Source organism: Anas platyrhynchos, chromosome 1 (assembly GCF_047663525.1).
Source record: "Anas platyrhynchos isolate ZD024472 breed Pekin duck chromosome 1, IASCAAS_PekinDuck_T2T, whole genome shotgun sequence".
Lineage (NCBI taxonomy): Eukaryota > Metazoa > Chordata > Aves > Anseriformes > Anatidae > Anas > Anas platyrhynchos.
In genome coordinates this window covers 26,617,288-26,637,697 of record NC_092587.1, presented here as the reverse complement: position 1 = coordinate 26,637,697, position 20,410 = coordinate 26,617,288, and the positions used below count along the sequence as shown (strand labels likewise).

The 20,410-nt window shown below is 42.5% G+C and overlaps 2 protein-coding genes across 2 annotated transcripts in view; both read left to right on the top strand.

The window, feature by feature from the left end:
• Positions 1 to 1,242: 1,242 nt before the first annotated feature.
• CAV1 (caveolin 1) lies at positions 1,243 to 18,459 on the top strand. The gene is given in 3 exon segments (NM_001310814.1): positions 1,243 to 1,284; positions 1,626 to 1,790; positions 16,073 to 18,459. Coding segments are annotated over 3 exon segments (537 nt in total). The 5' UTR covers positions 1,243 to 1,254; the 3' UTR covers positions 16,415 to 18,459.
• MET (MET proto-oncogene, receptor tyrosine kinase) overlaps positions 1,655 to 20,410 on the top strand; it is a 158,090-nt gene continuing 139,334 nt past the window's right edge. The window contains exon 1 of the mRNA XM_038173479.2: positions 1,655 to 1,790. The gene's annotated coding sequence lies outside the window, so the exon portion shown is untranslated. The remainder of the gene's footprint in view (positions 1,791 to 20,410) is intronic.

Below are 20,410 nucleotides of genomic sequence, written 5' to 3'. Positions count from 1 at the left end.
ATTTTATGCACACATTGAAATGTTTGGACAGCGACGGGTGTTTTAATGATGGCCTAAGTAAATTATTGCATCGATAAAAAAAAAAAAAACTTTTTAAAATGCCGACTAACTTGGAAAGCTGGAAAACATCCATCTGAAGTTCTAAAGTTTGTGAACAACAGGAACTCTCAAAGCTCACAATTTACTGATGCCCATACCAGTAACACACAGCCCCGTGGACTGCATTTTCAGCAGGTGCATTTATTTGCATTTAAGACGCCTACATCCATCTCGGCCGCTGGTCCTTTTGATTCGTTTCTCGACCTGCCACAGCTAAGCACACAGCTGTCAAGATCGTTCTACTTCTGTTGCTGCAATTCCGTGCTAAACGGCACAAGGTCGCCACTTCGCTGTTAGCGTTATAAAGTTTACAACAAGGTCTGATTTCCTAATGGAAAGCTGATGGTTGCAAACATCAAAAAAAAAAAAAAAAAAAAAAAAAAAAAAAAAAAAAAAGCTAAATATAACTCGGAGTTTACAGCTGCACAGTGCCATTGCATCTGTAACCTGGGCTGTCTGGCACTCGGTGATGAATCCTTGCAGCGTCTATGCCTACACATGCCCCTGGGTTTATAAAGGGCCTGGGGAACACAGCGTGGCCACCGTGGGTGTCCCACGGAGCCTCTTCGGAAGCGCAGTGCCGGTGGCTAACGGGCAGGGCAGACACGCAGGGGTCAGCCTCCTCCCAGGAAAACACCGTGCCCTTCAAGCGCAGGACTGCTAAATACTCGCATAGCTCCGAAACGAACCGGTTGAGCAGACAGATCACTTTTTCTTCAGCCCGAGGATGTCCCAAGTTCCCACAACTGTTCCTGGGGCGATCGGGAGCGTGTGTAAACTGTGTGTAAACGGTGTGTAAGCGACTGTCAGAGGCGGAGGGGCTTTCCCATCTCCTCACCTCTTCCTCGCCTCCCCCCCCCCAATGCCGTAGGGGTCCCGGGGCAGCGTCCCCGTCCCCGCGTCGCTGTCCCCGTCCCCTCGGGGGGCCGAGGCGGGCAGGTTGCCGGCTCGGGGCCGCTTTCCCCTCCCACCCCGGGCCGGTGCCGGGCGGGTCGCGACGCCCCTGCAGGCTCCGGTCCCCCCGCCCCGAGCGGAGGCCGGGAGCGGGCCCTGGCCGGCCGCCAGCCGCCTCCCTCCCTCCCTCCCTCCCGCTCGGGATCCTCCTGCCTCCGTTATAGCGCCCGGCCGGCCGCCACCCACCCGCAGCGGGGCAGCATGTCCGGCACCAAGTACGTGGACTCGGAGGTACGGACAGGGGGACGGCTGGGATGGGATGGGGTGGGGTGAGGGTCCCGGGCAACCCCCGGAGGGGCTGCGGGGCCGCCTGGCGGTGCGGGACGAGCGGCGACGAGCGGCGGAGCCGCGCCTGGCACGGCGGGGGGCGCGCCCCCGGGGCTGCGGTTTTATAGCCGGGGCAGAGCCGCCCGCAGCCCGGCTCCCCCGGGAGCGGGGCCGCCCCCCCGCTGCCCGCCCCTCTCGGCCCTGCCCGGCCTCTCTCTCCCCCCCTCCCCGCTCCCCGGCTGGGTTCTGCCTTCCTCCCGTCCCTCCTCTCCCTCGCGGCCGCTCTCCCCTCTCTCCCTCCGCAGGGCTTTCTGTACGCGGCGCCCGTCCGGGAGCAGGGCAACATCTACAAGCCCAACAACAAGATGATGGCAGACGAGCTGAGCGAGAAGGCGGTGCACGACGTGCACACCAAGGAGATCGACCTGGTCAACCGGGACCCCAAGCACCTCAACGACGACGTGGTCAAGGTGAGCGGGGGGTAGGGGTAGGGGTAGGCGAGGGGGGGGACGCGCCAGCCCGGGCCGCTCCCCTCCACCTGCTGCGCGAAGGGAGGGGGGTCGGGTCCCAATTCCTTTATTTTTGGGGAAAAACAAAAAAGGGAGAGGGGATTTGGGCAGCGGCTGGCACAGCCCCGCAGGGACGGGGAAGGGGCTGAGCCCCCCCGGGTCCCGGCCGCCCAGCCTCAGCCAAGAGGGAGCAGAGCAGAGGTCCCGGAGGGGGCTGCATTCGTTTCCTCCTTGCGTTTGCTTTTCCTTGGTGGTTTTCCCTCAAGAAGTGAGGGAAGAGGCTAAGCAAATCTGACTGCGCCCCGGTCTAGGCTCTGGCTTACAGTTCGGTTTGACAGTTTTGGCAAATGTGGACCGACGGGGATTTCTCCTCGAAGTCCCTTCAGTCAGAAAAGTCCTGGGGCTGATTTTCCTCTTAGCAGACAGGTTTTGTGATATACGTGCGGGAACTGAGGATGCTGTCGTCTGGGCTTGTCAGGACCCAGGACCAACGGGAGCCTGCCAGGTGCAGCGGGTGACTAACCACCAGCTGGCTTGCTTAGGGTCCAGCACCATCACCCTGACCACCCCATCCGTTGGTCACGATGACCCATTACTAAAAAAGAGTAATGTCCTATTGTTTCCGAGGACAGAAAGGCTGGAATCTAGTTTCAGGGTGTTTGTCAGAAAGATGATTTGTGCTGTACGTGCAGACAGTGCAGTAAGGTTGTGAGTAACCTCAAATCCTTCTGCCTTCAGCAGAGTTTGAAGGTGCTGAATAGGACTGCCCGTGTTGCAGATCAAGAGTAGGAATTATCCCCTAGGGCGGGCTATATCTTTAATTAAGGAGCCGTTGTCAGCTCCAGGACCTAGAAAGAAAAGGAACACATTTTTAATTAGTTTAGAAAAAAATCATCTTTGTACGCAGCAGTACAAAACGTCCTTTAAGATGCCTGGTGTTAGGAGGGAGCGATTCCTTTTTCTGCCACCCATGGGGGAGCAGCTGAGTAGGCAGGGAATGCAGGGCTGGAGAATGAGGCTGCATCACAGCTCATTGCGTACATCAACAGAAGAAGTCCCCAAAGCAACCAGACCTTCCGAGGATGAGTCACAGCCCCCAAACAAGTCGGAATCGAGTGTCCACAAACTTAACTAGGGAAAGAAAGCTCCTGCTGGGACGAGAGGCAGACCACTCATGGAAAAAACTCCTAACGGACAGAAAGGAAAATGAAGCCTACAAAGCCCGTCCTGCCCTCCCTGCCTCCCACTGGGGCAATGATTAGGAAAGTTAGCTTGATTACATCCAATCGTCCAAAGTGAAGTTGAAAAGTTAGAATTGTAGGAATGGAAAAAGTGAGATTTTTTTTTTTCAGTTTGTCCTTCCAAAATGGTTGTGGACCAACAGATAAATTAATTGAAAACCAGCAGGCACCCAGAATACTGGTACTGCCTCCGTATCACTGAGTTTGTGGTGGTGCACGTAGCCACATCGAGACACAGGAATGTATCAAAGTGAACTTGATGTTAACCAGACGTGATCCATTTTGCATTATAGAAGCAGCAGCATTTGTAAAAAGTGTGGGCATCGCAAAGTGACACTTTTCTACCTCGTCACAAGGATAAATAAGGATTTATTTGATTTTATAGGTATTTCAGAAATAGGTTCAACCTGAAAAGTATGGAGAGGAATTTTCCTACAGTTTAAGTTTGTTCGGATACTACTAATTTGTTTATTCGGATACTACTTTCAGGTTCAGCTTGCTAGAAGTAGCCATAAAGCTCAGATCCAGTTCCTAGCTGACAGACGCTGGGCTGAAGATACACAGATTCAGTTCCTGCCTTAGCCATCAGTCTGTGGCTCCTTCTGTCACCTATCTGCCTCTCTTCCTTCCATTGTAAATCATCCAGGTAGAGAGTAAAAAATGTACTTGGGGAACAGAAGGAGCCCCTAGTCTCGTTTGGGTGCTGAAAGACAGAAAAATGTTGTTCAGGGCTGTTCTGAGGCCAGAAGTGTGGCTCAGACTTAGCTGGGTGTTGTTTAGAGCCATTACATTTTTCTAGATTTGGAACCTCATCATTTCAGGCATTTCTTGCCACTTGACTATGAGCCACAATAGCATGGAAACTGGGGACAAGTCAGTCAACCATGAAATAGAAATGATTAGACAGAGAATGAGGAATCTGCCCTGTAAGCAGCTCTCTAAAAGGCCTCAGTGTTGTCTGCGTTCAAATACTTGCCATAGCACATTTTAAAAATAACCCTTGCTTGTGAGAAGCAGGAGGCATTCCCTTGATGTGCAGCAAACAGCATCTGCAGAGCTTCCTCTGCAGCAGATAAATGGGGCAGGCAGCAACAGGGGAGGGATCCAGGCAAGGGGGCGAGGCGTGATCCAGATGCTTTACACCAAACATATTGGTGACAGTGACTTTGCTTACTTTTTACCTTCAGATTAGAGGCCAAGTGGAAGCCAAGTGCTGTGTGATGCTTCCAGAAAAGTGGGGCAAACAACTGGATTTCTGCTCCGGGAGGGGTGGAACTGGGGCCTTACTGACCTTGCAGTGTGAGAGCTGAGTTACGCAGCCAGCAGAGCTGGCAGCTCCGTGCAGGAGGAAGCACAATCTAGTAAAATCACCAGAATTTCCTTCCTGTTCTAATTCCTTCAGCAGGGAGCGGAAAGGAAGGAGTTTCTTCCTCATATGACTGCCCTCATGTGTCACTTTGGGATGCTCAGAACACGCAGCAGTTGTTGAGGTACCAGCTTGTGGGGTTGTCTGGTCAAACAGAAAGCAGAATAAGAATCTAGTAAGGGAGAAACAGCCTCTGAGCACCTGGGAACTCTGTGGGAGTCACTTTGATGATTAAAGAGCTATTTTCCTCAGAACTGTATCTGTGTATGTCAGATTCTACTCTGACTTATATCCCACAGTTTTTGTTTGTGTGCGATGAAATGCAAGCACCAGGAGAGAAAGCTGGTTGTTGGCTTTTTTTTCTGTCATTTATCATTCCCTCCCCACTGACCCAAGGTTTGCAAGCAGGTGCCTGAAGTTCTCTTTCAGGACTTGTTCGGTCTTTGCTCTTCCTGTTTCCCAATGCACTATTTGTGTTCTCCAGATTGTGGCTAAATTACAGCCTTCCAACTCTTTGGAGTTGAAAGTATCTTTGGTCAAGTATTCAGAGTTTACTGAATTTGGAAAAAGCAGAGGAGGGAGCTAGCTTTTCTGCATCTCTCTGAGGCTGGCTTGTGCTTCTCACTACTCCTTTGCTCACCATGGGGACAGGCCAGGTAGCCAGCCCTACAAAATCTGCGCCTTCTGGACTAGTGAGGACCAAACGTGCAGTTACATCTGCAGCTAGATCACAATTCTTTTGTGCTCTGCTAGGGAGAAAGGCCTGTGCCTGGTGCACCACCCAGGACATAATTATTAGTTTGTTTTAAACAAGTGGTGTCTATCTGCTGTTCGTTGCGTAAGTGTCCTTTTCTCTCTGGAAAAAAAATTAAAAAATAAAAAAAAATCAGTACTTGGCTGCAGATGTAACAATGCAGAGCTTTTGTACCAAGTTTTAAACAGCTGTGTATTCGTGCCTTCCTCTTAAAGCTGATGCTGGTAAGGGAAATTCATCTCACTGCAAGGAAGGACCTTGTGCACGCAGGAGAGGTGCCTAGGCAGAGCACCTCCCTTCTCCGCTGGGACCTCCTGGAAGGAAGGCAGAGACTGTCCCCTGCTGTGCTCAGCTGGGAAGGTTAAGGCACTGAGGTCTGCCACGCTGATGTGACAACAGCTGTCAGCTCCTCCTCTTGGAGTGGTTGCACATCTGTGGAGGCAGATTCGTGTCACAGAGTTTAGGCCTAACCACAGGATGAGGTGGGTTTTTCTCCCAGAGTGTGTTTATCTCCACATAGCTCGGACACGACACCTTACTGTTGCACAGCTGCATTTAAATGAGATGATTCTTAAACTGGGTGCCATATCAATGTCCAGCTGTGGGGTTTAGATTTTAAAATGCAGCACTATTCTGGTGTTGGACTTTGCCTGTCCGTCCGATCCAATTCTGTTCCAAGTGTTTCTTTCAAGGCTAGTCTACAATTCAGAGACTAAAGCTCAAGTTGTTGCAGAGGCTGGTTTGTAGGAGGACTGAGCGTGGCCAGAGAACTCTGAAAAAGTTTTCTTGCACAGGAATTAGGAGTTTTCAGATTGCTAGGCACGGAATTTTTGAATGCCCATAAGGTTACAGATAATAATTGAATTTGTTCTAATCAAGTCTCAGATCTCAAAAGCGTTTGTATTTAAGATTGTGGTATTATTAAAGCCTTATGCGCTGCCTTCTTGTTTAGCGTGATGAACATGACTCATAACTCCATAGGAAAATGTTCGTTTGATGACAATGGGGACAGAGCCAACTATTCAACATGGATGTTCCTTTTGTTAGAGTTTGTTGGACACTACCTCTTAGTCAGAGAAGGCAAATATTTTTCCCTTCTGTTAAATTCAACTTTATTTAGAATATATGTTAGAAAATTTTATGAACAATTTGAATTCATTTTAGATTTTTTAACCCAATATATGGAAAAAAATACCACCATCTGTTGCAGAAAGTATGGCTGTCTAATACTGAAACAAATCACTGAAATCTAAAAGTCTTCTGTGGGAACAGGAAAATGTGTATAATAGAGCCCAATGAGAATTGGATCTTTGGTGTATTTTAAGTAACAGAGAGAAGAAAATACTAATGAACATGGATGAGCCATAAAACTTGTGATATCTGGAAAGCTGAAGAGAAATACAGCTCTAAAAATAGTTTCTATTCCCCACTGTTCTCAAATACCCTTATAGTAAATTGACAGTGGGATGAAATCTACATCAGCAGCTAATTTTCTGAGCTGCTTGATCCAAAACTACCACCTTTCTTTTCTTTTCTAGACAAATTACAACAATAAAAGCATCCAAGACTAAAGAGGAGTTGTTGTTGTTGTTGTTGTTATTATTATTATTATTATTATTGTGTTGAAGACAAAATAAAAGTTATGGCTCTTAAGTTTGTTTGATTTTTTTGATGGGGACAGGTTTGACTCTGTTAGTCCCTTTAAATTTTTTTTCTAGGAGATTTCTTATGAAAATGTCTTTGCCATAGTTTCAAAACTAACTTTTAATTTTATGCAGTATTATTCTTGTTAGAAGTTATGTCATTGGGTTAGTATTCAAAAGGACAAACAGTCTCAGTATTGCTGTGCCCACTCGAAAGAGTGCATTAGCTGGAGAAGCTCGCACCCTGTTTTATTCACGATAGCCAAGGAGTTATGCTATAGATGTCAGTGGAGCTGTACAAGAATAAGGCTTGTCTGGCCCATGTACTTCATTTTCAAATAAAAAGGAACTGATAAAGTCAGCTTCTCAGATAAGAAGTGCGAAGATACTATCGCAGTTAAAGGTGAAAGCATCACATTCCCTGCCCAAACTCCCGCTGTGCCAAAGTACACTCGGAGTTTCAAAGAAGCCTAAGGGAATCTCGTAGAAGGATTGCAATGCTTCCTCTGTAAGCTGTCAAATGCCTTCCAACAACCTCAAACAAATACAAAACACACTTAGTTCTCCCTCAGGATTACCTTAGTATCTCCTGTAGACCTCAGTCTCCTATTGTTTTATCAAGTCCATGTTCATGTAACTCCTTTTCAATGCAATTTATAATAAGGCTGCAACTGTAGACCAGCAACATCTTGATCTTTGTGAAATATTAAAGAAAGAGTTGCCTCATATTTAAGGGTCAGTAACTTAAGATCTTCCAGTAGAAGGACAGCCTTCTAACAGAAGAAGTGCAGAGGCAGATCTTTTTTAAAGGAACAGAGCAGTAACTATGCACTCACAGCAGTAAGCACACTCAGGTAGAAAAGAGGGAAATGGTGAGAACAAGTTACACATATTTGCTAAAAAATAATTGCAGCAACTAACAGGAATATGTTTATGGTTAGTATACCTAGTTAAGAGTCTCCTCTCATTAGACTCCCTTACAATTGATACACATGATAGAGATAAATAAATAAACAGATTTCATGTATAAAGCCCCGTGTGAAGTTGCCTTTCTCTCTCCATGTGATACTAGAGTCCAACATTGCTATATTTCCATTCACCATTAGTACCCAAATTTAGGAGGAATGAAGCTAGAGCAAGTTCTCAAAAAGTTATATTAAAGGCTAGCAATTGTGATATTAATGTTATTATATTAATTATATAAATAGTATATAAATAGATACTAATAACAATATTAGCTTAATATCAGATCTGTAAAACTTCCAAATGGTATTGTATCAGAGGGCAATATAACCATCTAAAAAACTCATTAGAGGATACCTTTGGTTTTATTAACATTCCTGAACTCTGGTTAATTCCAGACTCTAGTGGAATTGATTTTAAAAAACTCCCTTTAGTTTTAATATATTCCAAATTTCACCCCACTGTTCATGCTGAGGAACTTTAAGCATACAGACACAAATATGTATGCATGCACGTACACAAAGATATCTCAGGGTTTTTAGCTAACATAGCTGCATCAAATGAGGAGGAACTATTCAACATGAAACAAATAATAAACGAAGAAAGCTTCGTAACAGTTTTTCCCTTTGAGAAAATTGTGATAACCTCCCAGCAGCCCAGTTTCCAGAGAGGAAAGCAGCCACTTCATTTTCTGACCACTCGCTCTGACAGCATCGACCCGTCTGCCAAGTAACTGGTTGATGCGATCTCCCCACCTGCGCAGGAAGTTTAGCTGTGTTTCAGAGGCGTGCAGATGTCTCCTTGAGTTGCTATTCTTTCCTTCTGCTGGGCTATACTGAGAAGCACAGACAAGTGCTTCAGGAAGAAATCTCTGGAGAATGCCTGGTTGCTGCAGGGCTGACCCATTGCCACCAGTAGCATATTTCATGTGAATACTTCCGCAGCTTTAGATGAGCCTGCCCATCTGATAAAACAAAGCCCATCACCAGGGCTTTTCTGGTATGTAATGAGTAATTCAGCATTGTCAGATGTTCTCCTCTTGGTAATTAGTAGCAAAGTTTGGCAATTTTCATTGATCTTTCTGTTTGTAAAGTGCTGATCTTGCAATCATAACCCTTTCCTAAATCATGACGTAATTTTAAATTGCTCATAATCTGTCTGAATATTTATTATCGGTGCAGCAGTGGTCACTCCTGGCAGGACAAGGTTTTCTGCTCTAGCTTAGAAGAGTGTAGTCCTTTAACTCTTTTCCAGCATTAATATTCTTGTTTGTTGAAGCATTGTTTGCTTCCCTATCTCCGAAGAAGAAATCTGCCAGCAGAACACTGTTCCTGCAATATGATGGAAAGTAGGCACAGGGAGAAAGAGAATGTAATGCAAATTCCTCTGTCAGTTTGAACAAATAAGTGGGCTTGAACTCTCCCATGAGGGAACCTTGTCCTTCTCTGGGCACAGCTGATGCTCGTGCTTTGCATTCACCCATGCCATAGCCTAGGGCTTATACAGATGCTCTGGTATAGAAGTCGTGCCTTTATAACACACCTGACAGCCATAAAATATCTAGGTGTTGTTAAGCTGTATGTTTTTGGGCACAAAGTTATCAGCTTCTCTACGTAGTGCTGATAAATGTTTGCTTGATGGAGACTGCACAGTGTTCTTAAAAAAAAAGGGTGGACTCTTTATTAGGGTCAAAACAAGTGAAGCCATTGTTAAAGTTCCTGTAATCCCATGCAACCTAGGTCCAGACAGACCTACTCAGAGCAAGAGTAGGCCTCCTCCTGTTCCTCTTAATGTAGGCCTTGCAGCCATGAGGCACTGCCATGTCCCACACCCTACACCTCCAAAATCGTGAAGTCTCCTGGGTGGTGAGGGAAAGGAGAAGAGCAGCTCTACCCCTCTGGGTTCTGACACCTCCCATGCTCTTTCCCTCGGGCTCAGTAGAAAAAACCTTATACGTTTTTTTGTCATTTTCTGAAAAAAATATGGCAGTGGTCAGGAAGACAAGCACCAGCAGATGTGGAAACATGCTATTTCAAAGAGACAAGGAAGCATTTAAATGTTATTTTCTTCAGCTGAATGTTTTCTTTAAGGGACATTGAGTGCTTTGGGAAATTTTGTAAGTTGCATTTGTCACAACAGAAAAAAAATGATCGTATCTGCCTTTTGTTACATGACTGTTCTGAGTCTTAAAGAGACAGTATAATCTGAGGAAACATTACTTATGGGCTTAGTATCAGGGAAAAGACTGTTTTAAAATAGCACGGGGTAAGTTGTAAAGACAGTGCCTATGCTCTGTGCTAAAAATGTAAGGAAAACCCGCTTGTGCCTCCATCTTCCATAAATACATATTCGTACATGTTAATTATTCCTCACAGACCCAACTTTCAGTCTGGCTTGACTACAGCCCTTGTCTGGCAGAACACTTAAGCATATTGACATCAGTGAGGCCGTTCCCATTGTTCAGGCTGTGTGCGTATTTAAGCGGTTTGCCTGATTGAAGATATGAGTGATCAGTCAGAAGACAGCCAGTAAGGACCTGAGCTTCTTTTCACTGACTCCAAAAAATATTGAAGGCACTCAGAAATGTAGGCACACTGAGCTCTTGGTTGGGTTCCCCCTCACTGGAGCAGTGGTGGTGTCTCTGCTCTCCTTCTGTTGTGAGCACAGCAGCAGCACACATACTGCACGTGAAGACCTGAGTAATTACAGTTGCAGAAATGTGGATTAGGCCAAAGCCTTTGTAAAATACCAGTGGCCTTAATATTTTTTTCTTATAAACCCACCACAGTAAATTTTCTATGGAATGGATATCTCAAAGGACAAAATTTGAGGAAAAGCATAACTGTTAGGTAGGCAGTTTGAGGACTAAAGGACATAAGGACTAAAGTGGCAAGGTCAACTGTATTCATACATAAGGGCACATATACTTGAGTCATCTGTTTCATGTTTTGGGGATATTTTTTTTTTATTTCTTTGTTTTTGTATTTTTTGTTTGTTTGTTTAAAGCAATAACTTCACACTGTTAAGCTTTTTTAATTAATAGGGTTTTTCTTTAAACAGCCTTTGAGAAAGAAGGCAAATCCTCCATACCATTTCCCTTTGTTGTAAGTAAATCTCTTTTAGAATCAAAGCAGGTCCCTTAATTTCCTGATAAAAGTTTAATAAACACATGCAGGGCAAAAGAAGCTGCAATAATTCTCATAGCAGAATCAGACAAAAGCTTCAAGCAATGTAAAAACTGGCTTCACCAAGCTGAATAGTAGGAAACAAAGAATAGCTGAAGTCAGGAAGTGCATTGTAGGCATGGAACAGAAGTTGATAGTGTTTAATAGCTTTGGCTGAAACAGAAGGCTGCAGTGAGTTATTAGCATCCTTTAGAGGGTCAAAACAAATTTCCTTTACTTCTCTCCTTGTCACAAGTGAACGTGTCTGTATTTTCATTAGCTTGGCAAATAATTCCCAGTTGTTTCACAGCACACCCTGATAGCTCTAGAGGAACAAGCTACATGCTGTAATCTTCACAACAGGACCTGTGCCTAACCTAAGCATGTCTTTACATGAATAAAGCAGAGTCTTTCATAAATTTACATACATTTGATGCTTTGGCAAAAGTGGAGTTGAGAAAAGTACCCTAAATAGAGGTATCTTAGCCTTGTGGGCCAGTTAGGTCCGTTTCCAGAAATTAGTGAAGAGCTGCAGAGTGTCTTTCTTCCTAGGATCGTATTTCTGGCCACTTCTGTTTCTTCTGTCACTCCTATTTTTAATTTACTTAGTTCATTCGGACTCCCGTTATCAGGCTGATGACACTCACCGTTACTGAGTGCTGTTGAACTAAAAACCAGAGGGGAATGATAGAAGAGACTGAGGGGTGAGTAACTGAAAGAAATATATCCCATAGCAAGGCAAAGTTCATCCAGTCACCTATTCTCTCTGCTGCTTGCTGAGGACAGATCCCTGGGAGTTAAAAACAGGATCTTTCATGGGAGTGGTTCAGCGCAGGAAGAATCTGGGTGATATCTCAGTTCCTGCAGTGTGAGGACTTATCTGCACTGCCTGAACGATGAAATAAATAGCACATTTCCCAGCCAGTGGGATTCGTACGTGATCTGGTTGCAGCTGAGACGTGGAAGAGCCCAGCTTACCTCAGTTTGTTGGATAGCTTGATTTAGACTTTATACTGCTTCGGGTAAGCCTGGTTTTGGACAGCAACGCAGATGTTACCATTCCACTCTCTCAACACACGTTACTTCATAACATTATTGTGGCTTTTAGACAGACGACAGGTTCATTTTAACCCATTCATGTGAGAGATTTTACAGCTGCCAGGCCATTTTTCTATCTTTCAAGACTCTCAAATTCAGTTTGGTGTCTTCCATATGCAATGTGGAGCAATGGAGAACATGGGACTTGAGAAATAATGAAATGGGAAAGATGTGGTAGGGAGACATCAGTTATTGTTCCCATAGCACCATCTATGTGGGCTCTGTGCATTGGTAGAAACGTTCATAGTGCTGTTAAAATTGCTCCAAGGAAGGACTCCACCAACTCGTGGTGATTGCTGGTGGCAGAAATACACTGCCATTACAATCTCAGGCAGACTGATGCCTGAGCACTTTCAGGACAACTGTGCATGACTTGAGCGGAGAAACCCCGGCCAAGGATATATCGTGAATGTTCTGACATTAGCATCATCTCCTGGAATGAGGACAATGCTGCCCATCTGGAAATGTTATATGGTCTGATTCTTCTGTCAGCTCCCCAGGATTAACTCTGAGGACATCTTGGGTCACACAACAGGCTAAAACCATCAGTTTCTGAGAACTGGGATTACAGAAAATTTACTATTTGATTTGAAAATCGATGAGTTTACCAGCTTCCATTTTTCAGTAAAGCATTCATTGTAAGTAATTATTTCTAAAGGAACCAAATTACAAGCCAGTCTTAATATTTATTTGCAAAATTCTAGGAGCTTCACATTAACTTCTTGCACGCCAAAAACATGTTCTGCAGATAGGTCCCACTTAGCTAAAGTTATAACCATGAAAATGATCTCAATGCAAAATTGCTTTCCTCGTGAGATTTAATATTTCCCTTATCAGCTTGTTGAAAACATAAAAGATAGACTTCGCTATGACTGAGTGGAATGTAAAGACTTTGGGCATGACCCTGAATGGCCCCTGATGCACTGATCTGCTGTATGATAGCTACGTGCACAAACTCTCTGTGCCGACGATCACAGCATCAACTGATGGGAAGAACACAATAAATTGCCACAAGTTTTAGAATAAGAAGGCTATGTACAACCTATGAGGAAAAAAAAATATATATAGTCTTCTTGTAATATCATTTTCTCAGAAGCTACTTTCTCTTGCTAAAATCATCTGCATATTTTTATTATCTGATTTCAAGGCTAATGTTGATAATAAGCCAAGAGCACCCATTTGCTTTGAAAATGAACTTTGAAAATGAACCCATTTGCTTTTGAAAATGCAATACAGGTTACAATGAAAAGCTTGCTTTTGAATTGCTGCAAAAATATATAGTGTAAGCATGCTTCCCAGTGTATTTCAAAAAGAAAATAAAATCGGGCATACATTTTTCCAACAAGTGCACTCAGTTGAATAAGGTTGATTTGGTAAATAATACGCAGCTCTTGAAAACGTCTTAGGTTTTTTTGTTTTATTTTTGAGGTTAGATAGAAGACAATTAGACACTATCATCAGGAGATATTGTTGACTTCTTCATGTACATCTACAACTTCTTCTTCTTTCTCTTGTGGTCCAGTCCTAAAAATGCAGTGATTGATACCAGGGCATCTGATTGTTTCATTTGGAACATAAAATCGTAATACATCCTTGCTCTGTCTTTCTACACAGCAGATAACTTCTAATGACTAATTCATATAATTATTTTATGGCCAATGTACTTTATAAAGCTAATTTTGTGTCACTTATTTAGTCCCCAATGTGAACTTTTATATCTAATAAGGCCACAGTGAAAATATAGAACATTCTGTTGCTTGTGATGCCCTTACCAGAACTGGAGTTATTTCTACTAGAGCTTCAGGATTGGTCCCACTGACATTACAGAACCCAAATAAGCTCCAATGTCCTGTCTAAACTGAGCAACAAATATAGTGTCCTGTATATGCTGTTTTTATACACTTTTTTTCCGGGAAATTGTTTTCCAAGATTAGTACTAAAAAATCACATGACCTACAGAAGTGCAGGCTATTTAATACGGATAGAAATACTGCAGGAGAGAACTGTGCCTAAGACTCTCTTTTCATTTTCTCTTTCTGTGGTTATTGTTTAAAATTATGCTGTTCAGTTTCAGAAATTCCAGATAGACTGTTGGCTCTGCATGCCTTCACAAGAAGTGCGTGGAGCTGTGTCGTGTTCGTTAGGTATCAGCTGATGCAGATCCTGCCACTGGTTTCTGTGGAGACAGAATTTCAACCCAAATGCTAGCTTAAAGTATGATGGCCATGATTAGGGTGATAATGAAATCTCATCCAGAAGAGTCACAAAGCACTTTCAAATCACTAAAGCCTCATTCAGTAAAGAATAAAGGGTTTGTAGTTTGTTTATCCAATATCTGGAGAGATGCACTGACCTGAGCAGGAAAAGTGATGGTTAGGCCCAGTAACACATTAAATTTAGCCAGCTTGATGTTAGGCATTTGGGATGTCTGATATTACATCTGATTCAGAAATTTCCTCACGAGGACTTTAAAACCCTTCAAGCAAATTACCCCTAGACTGTATACTTTTGCTTGGGAATTATCTTTTCTTGATAAAACTGGAAAGCCCAGTGATTTTATAGTATTTTTTCCTTTGTAGTGAGTTGGTAACTTTTGTGTGGGCTGACTGAAGATTCAGTGGGAGAGAGGGAGAAGTTTTTTCCATTTTTAAATGAAAAGAAGTGATTTTAAGCCTTTTCCTACAGTATAAGCAATATTTACACAGTATATTTATATTCACCTCCTTCCAGCCTCCTAAGGTATGCCTGAGTTTCTGAGTCCTCTGGCCCATAACATACTCAGCCTGCTCCTGTAAATCATCACTTATGGCAGCAGCATCACTGGACTTTGGGATCCAGTCCTAGGAACGTATTTTTTTTTCACCTAATTTAAACAATCATTTAGTTTCTTGCAGAGGCGTACTGTTGTGATGTTCTTCTTCCTTTTGAATGCAGTACCTATACAATTTGGTGTGCTGACTAAATTAAATATCCTGTATTGTGGGTTATATCAAGCAAGTGTTTGTGTGACATGAAGCTGAACTATCACCCCAATTCTGTTAATTTTCTAATAGAAATGTTATGACAATTAAGCTTCCTGAAAAAGCTCAGTATTTCAACATAGAACCGTAAAATATGCATGCTGGAATGTACTGCTTCCTTAGGTGACTTTTTGAATGATTTATGAATAGTCAAAACCATGAAATATGTGGAAGAGTGTGTTCCTTCTAAACATTAATATGTTCACCTATGTCTTTCACGAACAGGGGGTTATCACATAAACAGGATAGGCTAGAACAAAATGACTCTAATGTGAAGAGCCTCTCTATGTTTAACAAGATTGAAGAGCTCCCTTACCCTTTCAGAATATAAAGGATCTCCATCTGATACCAATCTAAATCCAGTATTTTATTTTTCAGGCTATTAAGAACTATTCACAACCGTTTCAAATATATATATTTAAATAGCTGTCCTTAACATTTATTAACTGTCAAAATTTAGCAATGCTTTACAGGGTAAGATGGAAAAATGAGACAAATAAAGCGTATTTTATCGATGCACGCTTAAGGTGCATAAAATGCCAAAGTAGTGAGCACGTTTATTCCATTTGTAAAAATGTGAAATGGTTAAGATAGGCAATGACAGCATCATGATTCTTTTTAACTGGTTCATCTCTTACGTAGATTTTAAGGGCACTCTATACCTTGAAGACAAAATATTCAAGCTATATCTTGAAGAAAAGTTATTCAGTTTTGTGGGCAGTGCAGTTTTGTGGACAGTATCTAAAAGTTAGGTGTCTGGTTTTGAGCTAGTCATTGAGGCTTCCTGATAATCACTAGGGAAAAAAAAAACGCAAGCCTTATTCATATCATTATCACAGATGATATGTTAAGATGGGTTGAATCATGTTGGGATGTAGGGATTACATGTTTCAGAGTTTTGTGCAGGGGACCATTGCTTTCCAGGTGAGGGGTTTCTGGAATCCACTCTTAATGGGGACACCTGACTGACCTGCTTTTGTGTTCTTTGATGCAGATTGATTTTGAAGATGTGATTGCTGAGCCAGAGGGAACACACAGCTTTGATGGGATTTGGAAGGCCAGTTTTACCACCTTCACTGTAACGAAATACTGGTTTTATCGTTTACTGTCAGCAATCTTTGGCATTCCTATGGCTCTCATCTGGGGCATCTACTTTGCCATCTTGTCATTCCTGCACATCTGGGCGGTGGTGCCATGCATAAGGAGCTACCTAATTGAGATCCAGTGCATTAGCCGTGTCTATTCCATCTGCATCCACACGTTCTGCGACCCACTCTTTGAGGCTATAGGCAAAGTGTTCAGCAGCATCCGAGCCACAGTACGGAAAGAGATTTGAGGGACATTTGAAGAAAAGCCATCAGCCTAGAGAGTGGGTGGGGGTTTTGTGTTGGTTGGGGTGTTTTGGTGCCAGTTTCGTTTTCCAAAGCAACATAACAGCAACTGGTGGATTTACTGGCCCAAAACAAAGAATCACTTGCTCAGTTTCTTTTTCTACTGTGTATTCCTACTGGACTACTTGCTTTTTTATTATTATTATTATTTTTCCCTCTCTTTTCAGCCTGCATTTCAAACTAACCATCAATGACTATTTTTCCATGCCAGTTGCATATCATTTTGCTGGCTGTTCAATTCAGAGACAGAAGTGTTACGTTGGGTGCCTTTTTATCTCTCTGTTCATTCCTTGTAAGATAAATCCGTAGAGATACCAAAGAATGACAAAAATGTTTTCCAACACTGTAATGCCATTCATTTTATTGTGGCCAAAGAGTGTAGAGCTACTGCAGCAGAATGAACGTGACAAGCTGGCAGGTTTTAGCAGAATGTTCTTTTTCAATTGTATCGTCAGTTGACTACAGCTATTTGCAGTCGTGGTCAGGTATGGTGTACTATGAATACATTGGTTAAGTAAACAAATTACTTAATTAATACATGACCTGAAAAGCTAACACTTCATCAGGCTGGAAACATAGACACGTGAAAGCTTTTCACGTCCATAAAAAAGCTTCTGTCTGTGCCTTTTGCTCTCTCTCTTGGAAGTTTGCAGCCAGTTGTTTCTCAGCCTTCTGTGGAGTTGTAGAAGCAAACTGCAGTTGAAAACTAAAACTGGTCATTATAGAAATGTTTTCCTAACTGTGACTTATGACACATCTCTTAGCTAGCATTTAGGTGCTTATCTCATAGGCTTCATTTTTTTTCCAGAGTATTCATATAACTACATATTTTAAGTATGCCAGAGATAACCCCAAGTTACGAGAAAAATGAAGGTGTGCCAAACACAAGCCACAAAATGCCAAGGAGGAGCTGCCTCTGAGAGAAACTTTCCTATCAGCTTTAAAAACTTTCCTATCAGCAGAAGTCAGCATGCCACTAGCACACAGAATATTTTCAGGAGAATTGATGCTTTGCTGAGTCTAAACTAATCCATCATGAGAGATGGGTTAGAGCTTCAAATCATGGATTTGTTCGTTTGTTTTTAGACAGGCTGCAACATCAGAAGTCTGAAATGGAGGGTGTTGTGTGAAGCTAGCCTATGTTGCAAGGTGCAAGGCCTACAAAATAGAGCCCTTGCAACATACTCTGATGCTGTGACCTACAGGATCCTACAGGAACTCCTGCAGGAGCTCCTGCAGGAGCTTTTTGCCCTCATGATAGTACTGTGTTGAGAGATACTGCCTGTATCCTCATGTGGTTTGTGTGAAGCTTTTGTAAAAATAGTTGTGAGGCTGATCAGCTTTATTGTAGCCTGACCTGGGGCCTGAGCCTGCTCCAGTTGGCACCTACAGCAAACCAGTTCTTGACCTCCAAGAGTGCAGGACTTGGCCCATGGGACTGAGCACGGAGCTGTCTGGTACACCTGCAGCTTTTTTATTTAGCGCTGATATTTCACTTACTGCTTTACCTAACATGGGAGTGCCTTCGGTTCTTTTTCTACCAAAGCATTGAAAACGTTAGGAGATGCTGCATTTTTTAAAGGGGGTGGGAGGGAGAGAAGAGGGGAGAGGGTGCACAAAAAGTTACAAAGCTATTAACTACTATTGTTTGCATTTAAAACAGACACTGGTATGGATATAGTTTTATGTTTTTCTATGTACATAGTGGAGAGTGTACTATTATAGATTTTTTCAGAATTAAAAACAAGCAAGATTATAAACAAGAAATATTTTATCTTTTTATGAGGAAAATCACTCTGAAGAAAACCTTGATTTATCATATAAACTGTATATCCTGAAAGATGTCTGTTCACTTAGATTTATTAGTCCCTAATCCAAATACGTTGCTGATCTGATACATTTACATTGTTGTTATGTGCTTACAGATATAACTGACACTTTTTTAATTCTGCATGTACATTAAAGACTACAATAAAACAATGTTTAATGGTAGCTACCGTCTGACTTCTTTTTCCTTAAAAGTCATGTGAATGAATCTCATGTTTTGAGGAAGAAAAAGAACAATATTGATAAAGAAACAGAAAGCAGTGCCATTTGTTTCTCAAGAAAAAACATGCAAAACATTTGTTATTTGTGTTCCAGGATCTAAATCAGGAAGGTTCTTCCCAACAGAAAATTCCATTTCTCTCCCAAAGAAATATTTTCTGCTGCTAAGTAGGCAGTGCATTCAGCATTGAATGGGGACCCCAAGCTTGCTCAAATGCTTAAAGATGACAAGTTCCTTTGCTTGTTGTTCCTCAATTTCCTCACATTTCAAATTAGGATAGTGAAATTTACCTGCAGAGAATTTTAAGGTCCAATAAACAAAACACTATCACCATACAAGTTGCTTATCCCTTTTTTAATTTGGCCATCCAAAATTCAGTCCTAGATTATCTATATTATATATAGCTTTTCAGAATTGCTTAAAGCCTTCTTTTTGAGTCCAGTGGAAACAAGATAGTTCCTAATAAAAGCTCATTAGCCTAAGCATTTAGTGTATGGAAATAGGGGAATGACAGCTTATGTTGAGCTGTGTATAGACCTAGCTTGTGGCAAGCAGTTCCTTTTTAAGTGGTTATTGCACAATATCTGCCTGTCACACCATTACCTAGTACACAGAAGTCCAACAAAACAGGCTATTACATTTTGGCCTGCAAATCTAGTAACCAGCTTTTAATAGTCAAATGGAAAATAACAGCCTAAAGTACCCTGTCATGTGTTTTCCAGTAGCAGGATGGTGTATTTGGTACTGATTAGTCCAATGGTAGCAAATAGTACATTAAAGTGGACTATAAATTGTGAAGAAATGTAAAAGGTATGAAATCTAAAAGGGAAGTTGTAAGGTGAAAGTAAAGCATGCAAACATTCCAGTATTCAAAAACACTCCGAAAAAAGCCCAGTAGATTCAGCACAGACACATCCACTCACCATAACCATTTGCCATCTCACCTCTCTAGGGCTGTTTGTGCAGGCTCACCTTGTGACCGTGCTGTCCGTGTGCTCTGCAAGGCAGCAGTCACAGGGGTGTGCTGGGGGCAAATCTCCTTCCCATGGTCCTGCCAGGCTCTCAGTGCAGTAATAACCATGATCTGTCATGATACAGCCCCTGGCAAGGTCCAGATTTGTCTTTTACAGGATTAGATATTTGCTGTTGGGCAATGTCGTTGGACAATCACATATCATGTCTATAAATGTCATGGAGACAGACTTACACTGCTAGATATGAAAGTCAGTGTCATAATATTGGGTGTTCAGGTGGGCTCGGCAGCACTTTTACCTCATAGCAGAAACCTTCTAGGTTCATAGCAAGAACCTTCTTGGCTGTCTCTGGTCACTTTTCTCAACCTCCATGACATCAACTCTTAAATTGTGCCAGTTAGCTTGAATTGCTTCCTTTTGAATTACCTGAGATGATGTTTGGAGAAGCAGGGCAGTCTAGCTGAAGTCAGATGGAGCACCCTAGTTTTGAGAAATGAGGGAGCATGAACTGTTTGGTTGTGTGATAGATCCTTCTGAATTTTCTTGTTTAAGAACAACGGATTAAATGTAGAATATTTTTTGAAATGCATTTATTGAAATAATTTTGCAAGATGATAGAATGACAAACCAGAGTCTTTTATTAGCAGTGGAGAATTTCCAAAGCTGCACCCAAGGTGTCTTTTGACCATCTCTTACGTTAAATACAAACTGTTCTCAGTTCAGTCCCTTGATTTTATTGCCTCGTGTTTTTGCTGCATCCTCCACACTTTTTTTTTTTTTTTCCCTCACAACCTAAGGAAGAGGAAAAAGGTATAGAATGAATCACTACTAACTTATAATACCTTTGCTGTCTTCATTGGTGTCTTAGAAGCCTTAAAGTTTCCACTCATGCTGTCTGACACTGGAGCACTGTGTGATAC